The 8690-nt window shown below is 33.3% G+C and overlaps 1 protein-coding gene across 1 annotated transcript; it reads left to right on the top strand.

Moving 5' to 3' along the window:
• Window positions 1-5904: 5904 nt before the first annotated feature.
• LOC103400696 (vacuolar-processing enzyme-like) lies at window positions 5905-8690 on the top strand. Its single transcript, XM_029100830.2, has 9 exons — window positions 5905-6153; window positions 6252-6416; window positions 6518-6674; window positions 6803-6885; window positions 6982-7178; window positions 7330-7378; window positions 7480-7671; window positions 7827-8033; window positions 8169-8690. Exons 1-9 carry the CDS (start codon window positions 5965-5967, stop codon window positions 8316-8318), a joined length of 1389 nt encoding a protein of 462 aa, XP_028956663.1. The 5' UTR covers window positions 5905-5964; the 3' UTR covers window positions 8319-8690.

Genomic DNA, 8690 nt, shown 5'->3' with positions numbered 1-8690 from the left:
AAAAAACAATACATGAGGTGCTAATAAAAATAGGGAGCTTTTGATATTGGTGCCTCATTCCCCAACTTGTTTGATTAAACATCTATGGGCTTTACGTTTTAGATTGTACCGCCTCCTTTAAATGAAGAGCCAAGTAGATTACAAAAAATGATTTCATTTTTCTAAAATTTACGAACACTGCCATTCTTTCAAGCATTGGGAATTTATTTATTTTTACCAGTAGGTTTTTTCCTTCTGAATTTAGTATTTCAATTCCATTAAAAATTGTCATTATCCTTTTTATTTTGTTGTTATCCTTGGAATCTGGAAGTGTTATCTCAATGGCTTTTGAATTTGAATTGTTAATGGTTGCTTACTCAATATATGACAACAATTGTACCCAAGTTAAATATGATATACAAACCCGCTTGGTACACTAAAAATGTATACCACTGTTAACATACCTATTTGGAAAACTATCAATAAAAAATTTAAAACGTATCTAATAACTTTAAACAGACGTACCCAATTATTGACAATCGTACCAAATACATTCCAACAAACGTACTAAATTATAACTTCTAACGTACCTTTTTCTTATTAATTTGATTCTTGGGTGCATTTTATCTCAAATGCTTTGGTACATTTGGGAAATAGAATTTAGTGGCACATTTTCTTTTAAAGGATAGTTTGTATTGGGTAGATTCAATTTAGCATTGGTATACGTTTCAAAATGATGTATTGGTATGTTTTAAGTTAGAATGGGTACGTTTCAATTTAGCATCGGTACGTTTTAAGTTGTTATTGAACGTTTCAAGCTGAAATGGGTACGTTTCAATTTAGCATCGGTACGTTTTAAGTTGTTATTGAACGTTTCAAGGTGAAATGGGTACGTTTCAATTTAGCATCGTTACGTTTCAAGTTGTTATTGGTACATTTCAAATTGACCTGAGTACGTTTCAAATTGATTTCAATTTAAAATTCACATTTATATTTCAACTTAAAATTCACATTTATATTTCAATTTAAAATTCACATTTATATTTCAATTTAAAATTCACATTTATATATCTCATGCCGAATAGCACTAATCTCAATCCAAATGCTCCAAACTCTTCCTTTTTATCAACAACTTTTATATTTTAATAATAATTTTATGATGTGAATGAGCCAACAAAAGGGGTATAAACCCTGACGCCAAAAAAAAATTTCAAAATTCAAAGTTTATAGATAATATTGGTGATTTAGTTAATAGCCATTAATAATATCCCTAAAAAAAGGTATAAATCCTGACAAGCCAAAAAAATTCCCCTTATCAACTAAAAGGATAAAGTGGGAAATTAACATATAGCATTTTTATTTAAAAAAATAAACTAATGACATGTAAATAAAATAAATTTAAAAATAATTAGGTGGACATTAGTTAAAGCATCTTAATCAAATTTTTAAAAGAAACAAATGTTTAATAAAAATTATGTAAAAAAAGAGTGAGGGATTCTAATTTTTATAAAATAAAATATAACTTGTATCCAAAAAAAAAAAAATGTTTGCATTTATTTCCTAGCACAGCTGTTATTCTAGAAGGGAAAATAAAATAAACGTCACACCGTACAAATTACTAGGTCAAATAATTTTTTGGTAGACTACATATATATGGAAGACTCTGGTGCATGATATCGAAGATAAGTCCACTCCATTGTTAGTCAAATAAAATAAACATTACATGTTCAACGTTGAAATAATTATGTGAGCCATTAATTTAGTTCAATACAAGTAATTTTTTTTTTGGGTACAATGATATATTTACATTAAGAGAAAGAGAGGAGTTCGGCTAAGTCACATAATAGATAGCCTAATTTAGTATTAAATTCATCATCCACGAGGTTTCGTTACCAATTAGCTCAAATCTTGTGAAGATGAATACCACCATACCATAAAATTGAGAGATGATACAAGCATTTTTTAAAAACAAGAATTTTGAATTCGAATAACAACCATTCAAGTAAGGTGGTTGTGCACATCAAATTAAAGGATGTCCTTTCCATAGCAATTTTTCATTGGTGTCACACAGCAATTCTGTGAGAAATGCCAGTACATAATCAGCAATGTATTCAATTGAACGGAAGAAATTTATCCAAATTTGCATGATTTAATTCCTCAGTCATAGCTACTAATTCCAATGTGAAAATAGAAGATCTATAGTCCAAAACCATGACCCCCTTTTTGGATGACCAAGAATTTTATTGGATGATCCTTGTATGGATGACTTGTGCTGGGTGGCAATTAAACCATAGTAAAATATCCAAACCCAAAATATTTTTTTAGGCAATTAGCTCAAATCAATCTAAGTAGGACACTGTATTAAACATTAAGGAATGGAAAATTTGGCCAAGTTACACAATGTGTCGGTCAAAATAATTTGATGTTAAACTCACTAGATCTACAAAGTTGAATGTAAGACCACTCACTTATAAGTAGAGACAAATTTTTCATATACAACGAAATTGGCGGTTGAAATTTTGGATAAGTCATATGATGAGTCAACCATATTTTGGTATCAAATTCAAAGGAGTTGAAACCTATGATCTGCCATGCACTTACAAGTAAAGAGAAATACCACTAGATTGTAATACTAAGCTTGTCATTTTGAAGAATCGAACATAAACCTCATATTTAAAATATAGAAAAATACCATTAAAATATACTGTAATAAACTAATTTTCATTATCTTTTACACTATATGAGGTTGACGAATGACAAATCGTTGTCCCTAATGGAGGAAAGGGATCCTCTTTCCCTTCCACCAAATCCATTAATCCGGGCCCTTAAAATTTGATCCAACGGCTAAAGTTATTATAACTTTTAAAGAGGGCCCTTGTTTTTAGCCGTTAGATCAAATTTCAAGGGTCTGAATTGGTGGATTTGGTGGAAGGAATCCTGGAGAGGATCCTTTTTCCCTAATGGATGGTTGGAGTATTTCATTATATTTGTTAGAATTAATCCATGATAGGTGGGCCACGTACACCTAGGATCACAAAGTTGATGATGAAGTGTTTAGTGAACAATACTTGGCTACTTAAAGATGAGTATGAATTCCTACTCAAAACTCTTAGTATTTTAAACACAGAGTTTTCTACTTATGATCACAACCGTTCATACTATGAATCACAATCTAAAGATCATCTCTACAAAAAAATAAAATAAAATAAAATTAAGGTCGTTTAGGCAATCTATTGTAGCAAATACATAGACGGTTCGTAATACTTTATGAATACCGTTCATTTGTTTTTAAACAGTTTGATGATTAAATGACCTTAATTTTAATTGATTTTTTTGCAGAGGTAATCTTTATAGGGTGATTTATAATATGAATGGTTTTGATTATAAACACAAAGTTCTATAAATTGGCAACAAACAATTTTGAGGAATTTTAAATAGGAGTTCCTACTTATCTTTGAGTAGCTAAGTATTGTTCGTGTTGAGTGAGTTGATAAAGTTTGAAAAAAATTATTTGTCCGAGGTTTTTGACATGCATATATATTTTAATCAACTTTCTTAATTGTACATCTCTATAGATAAGGAATCCCTTGTTTATGTCCTACCAACTGCTAATTGTATAGTACATATGCAAACGTAAGTTTAACTACATTGGCTAGAGTAAATGTGCTCCCGCTTGTGTTGTTAAAATATAGAGCCTAAACATTGTTATGCATTATAGTCTCTGTCGAGGCATGAATTTATCAAGATACAATCTTTGTTGAGTAAGAAGAAAACATTTTTAATCTATTTTATAATAAAAAATAAAATCCTAACTTTTGTACAAACCGAAGTCTTCCAAGAAAGGAAAAATAAATCACAATTCTATTTGAACTTAGATGTTGACTCACCCCAACGTGAGCACCCGCCGAATTTTGAATTTTCATCCACAAACTTTAAATTAATTTAAAGTAAAATATAACTTTTATCGAAAAATAAATTGTACATTTATTTCCTGGCACAACTGTTCTTCTAGATGGGAAAATCAAATAAACATGCCACACCATACAAATTATTAGGTCATAAAACTTTTTGATAGACTGCACATATATGGAAAGCTGTGGTTGCATGACCTCGGAGGTAAGTCAACTCCACTACTTGGTCAAATAAAATAAACATCACATGTTCAACGTGCAAATAATTATTTGAGTCATTAATTTGGTTCGATACAAGTTTTTGCTTTTAGGATATCAATATATTTACACTAAAGAGAAAGAGATGAGTTCAGCTGGGCAGCTTATTATTGAATTTATCAGTTACGATATTTCAACTTAAAATGTCTTACTTGCAAGTGAAAAGAAATACTATCAAACAACAATAATAAGTGACGTTACAAATATTCATTAAAAGCGAGAAATTTGAAATCGAATAACCACCATTCATATAAGGTGGTTATGCACATCAAATTAAGGGATGTCCTTTACATAGCAATTTTTCATGCGTGTCACACAGCAATTCTGTGAGAAATGCCACTACTACATTATTTAATTCATCAGTCATAGCTACTAATTCCAATGTGAAAATAGAAGCCATGACCCCATTTTTGGATGACCAAGAACTTTATTGGATGATCCTTGTATTGATGACTTGTGCTTAGTGGTAATTATACCATACTAAAATATCCAAACCCAAAATCTTAACCTTTAAGGCAATTAGCTCAAATCAATCTTAGGAAATTGTATTAAACATTACGAATGTGAAATTTGGCTAAGTTACACTAGTTCTAAAAGACGTTACCCGCTAGTTGGGCGGTGGGCTAGGACCTACTACCTAAGCAGTTAGGCGGGGGCTTAGGCGTACAAAACGGATTTAAATAAATTTATGATATATTATATAAACAAGTGCCAATTTATATTAAAAAAACACATAATTGTAATGGCATACATAAATTGATAAATAATATGACATATAGAATATAAAGTATTAGACAACCATGTTGAAAATATGGAGAGCAAGCATATAATGAGTGTTCATTCAAGTATTCAACAAGTCCCTTGAGAGTCACGACAGAGGCGGGTTTAGGCGTGCTAGGCAGGCTAGGTGGAAGTCTAAGCAAGTCTAGACGCACTTTCTTAATTTTCAAACACCTAGGAACTAATCGCGGGTATGTCCAGTTGCCTAGCACCTAGGCGGGAATTTTTAGAACAATACGCGTCAGTCAAAATAATTTGATGTTAAACTCACCTGATCTACGAAGTCGAACGTAAAACCTCTTATTTAAAAGAAGAGACAAATTTTCATATACAACAATATTGCGGGTTGAAATTTTGGATAAGTCATACGATGAGTCTATCATAATTTGGTATCGAATTCCAGGGAGGCAAAACCTATGACCTTCCATGTATTTACAAGTGAAGAGGAACACCACTAGACTACAATACTAAGCTTGTCATTTTAAAGAATAGAACATAGACTTCATATTTAAAATAGGGGTGTGATATCCACACACCCCATTTTACTTCTCACACACCCTTTTAATTTTCGGCCGTCGGATCGAATGAATTAAAAAAGATCAACGGACATAAATTAGCAAGGGGTGTGTGAGAAGTAATTTGGGGTGTGTGGATAGCACACCCCTTAAAATATAGAGAAATACCATTAAAGTATAATGTAATAAACTAATATCTATTTTCATTATCTTTTACATTATATGATGGCTGGCGTATTTCATTATATTTGTTAGAATTAATCCATGATATGGTGGGCCACGCACGTCTAGGATCACAAAGTTGATGATGAAGAGTTGAGTGGGTTGATGAAGTTTGAAACAATTATTCCTCAGAAGATTTTAGACATGCATTTCCTTCTCAAGCACGTAGGGGGGATTTAATCTGAACCATTCATTTCAACCGTCAGACATCTATAAATTGACTCCTTCATTAGAAGAACATGCATTCGTACTTGACTTGAGAGTTTGGGTATTGGTTAGTCAAGGTTAATCTGCAGATCATGGCTAATCATGGTTATTGTGGGGTTTTACTTTCTCTTACTTTGTTTAGTTTGGCAATTCATGGAAGCTTCTGCTTCCCTGAAATTAATGGAGATAACAAGGGCTCTCCACGTACCACAACTGATAAGGGAAAAAGATGGGCAGTTCTGGTTGCAGGATCAAGTGGTTACGACAACTACAGGCACCAGGTTTAAGCGTGTCCAAAATTTTGATTAATTAGTAACATTTTATGTTAATTGTGTTACAAGTAATAAAATTTAGGGCTAATCTTTGTCGTTCCATGCAGGCTGACATATGCCATGCGTACCAGATACTTAAAAAAGGAGGACTGAAAGACGAGAACATCATCGTTTTCATGTACGATGATATCGCGTACAACTCGGAAAATCCTCGAAAAGGTGTCATCATCAACAAGCCAAATGGTCATGATGTTTATAAAGGAGTTCCCAAGGTTGTAACTAATTTTCTGAGTCTGATTTTTAATTTCTATCTGGTTAATTTGTTAGTTTAACATTGTTTAGTTACCTGTAAGTATTTTTTTTTCTAATGCAGGATTATACAGGAGATCATGTTAACGCACGCAATCTCTATGCTGTTATTCTCGGAGACAAAAGTGCTCTCACCGGAGGAAGTGGCAAGGTTCTAAGTAGCGGTCCGAATGACCATGTTTTCATATATTATGCAGACCATGGTTCTGTAGGATTACTTGGTAATTTGTCGTTTTATTTTATTTTATTTTATTAACTTTGAAAATATATATTTGGTGATCTTATATAGTCCCATAAATTCAGTAAATTTTGTTTTTCGGGTTGCATATGAATAGTATATTTTGTTCAGGGATGCCCAGTGATTATGTTTATGCGAAAGATCTCATACGCGTACTACAAAAGAAGCATGCTTCTAAAGGTTACAAAAGCATGGTAAGAATGTTCACTTGAGTAACAGTCTTACTGAAGTTTTCAATTCTTTTTTTGATGATTTTCTGAGGTTTTGATGCATTTATGTGAAAAAAATAGGTATTTTACATTGAAGCTTGCGAGGCAGGGAGCATGTTTGAGGGCCTTCTTTCAAGTAATCTGAATATTTATGCTACCACTGCGTCAAATGCAGAAGAGAGTAGTTATGGAACATATTGTCCTGGTGACCCATCAGTTCCTGAAGAGTTTGATACTTGTTTGGGAGACTTGTATAGCATTTCCTGGATGGAGGATTGGTAATGCAGTGCCTTTCTTTCTGAAAATGCTGATCTAATTTAACAGAGTACATTACTTTGTCAGTTTCAAACACATTTTCGATCAAATGCCTAAACTAATTGCCTTGTTCTTTCGGTGACTTTTGGACCATATTTTCACATTTGAGAGCAGTGACATAAGTGATTTGCATAAAGAAACTTTGGAGAATCAATATGAAACGGTAATATTTTGAAAATTTCTCGTGTGTAAAATATTTATGGCTTTCATAATGTCTAATGTTGGTGAAATTAGAATAATATGACCATGTCGATTGAATTACAGGTTCGAAGAAGAACAACTAATTCGCATGTTATGCAGTACGGAGATATGAGTCATAAACAGGAGTTCCTCTTTGCTTACATGGGTACAGATCTTTCTAATCGTAGCCATACTTCCACCAGCGATATCTCTTCACCCTCGATCTCAAGGGCTGTTGACCAACGTGACACGAAGCTCCTCTACTTTCAACAAAAGGTTTCTGCTCTTCTTTTATTCTGAATTCCAAACTTCGATGTGTTTAACATTCATGTATACACATATATGTATTGATTAGTACATGCCACACTCTCCGGCTAGAGAACTTTTCGTATGTTTTTGACAATTTTTATTTTTCGTTCTATATGTGTCAGCTGAAAAGAGCTCCTACTGGATCTCAAGAGAAACAGGGTGCTCAGAAGCAGCTGCTGCTTGAAATTGCTCATAGGAAAACCGTGGACTATAGCATAACGAAACTAGGGGAGGTTTTGTTTGGACACGAGAAGAGCTCAAACGTTTTAATGAATGTTAGGCCACAGGGCCAACCTGTGGTAGATAATTGGGACTGCTTCAAGAACTTTGTAAGTTCATCTCCTGTAATTCTATACATCCAATTGATCTAGACGACACGCAAGTGCTTGTCCTTCTTTCTTCAGTTTTTTGAAGTAAACAAGTCTTATCTCTGAGATAATTGATTTTGAGTTCTTTCCATGTAGCTGAATATTTATGAGAAGTACTGTGGACATTTATCTGCATACGGAATGAAGTACACGCGAGCTATAGCCAACATTTGCAATGCTGGGATTACCACAGAGAAAATGGTTGCAGCATCTGATCAAACTTGTGCCAACAAACCCAATGTCTAGAACTTCCCTTCTGGTCAGATAAATGATTAATACATGTAGGTGTGATGTGTTGGATGCTAAACCATTTCTGGAGTTGATCTTGAAGAAATTGCAGCAGCTAGACTAAGAAAGCCAACGGCTATTTTCTTTTGAAATGTAACAGCTAGTTCAAGTTAAGTAATAGTTTTTTACAAGTGTAAGGCTTAGATTAAAAGCTCCAATGACGGGCTAAGATTAGCTTTGTACGAACAGGTTGGTGAGCATTTTGTCAGCTAGCTCCAATGGAGATAAGGGCTGACTGTGCAATCCCAAAACCCTTTCAATGATAAATATATGTGTGTGCTATGAGCTGCCGCAGTAGCAGTCTCCAATAACCGACGTTCCCTTCTTAAA

Source organism: Malus domestica, chromosome 04 (genome assembly GCF_042453785.1).
Source record: "Malus domestica chromosome 04, GDT2T_hap1".
In the NCBI taxonomy this organism is placed as follows: domain Eukaryota; kingdom Viridiplantae; phylum Streptophyta; class Magnoliopsida; order Rosales; family Rosaceae; genus Malus; species Malus domestica.
This window is presented reverse-complemented; position numbering and strand designations above follow the sequence as displayed.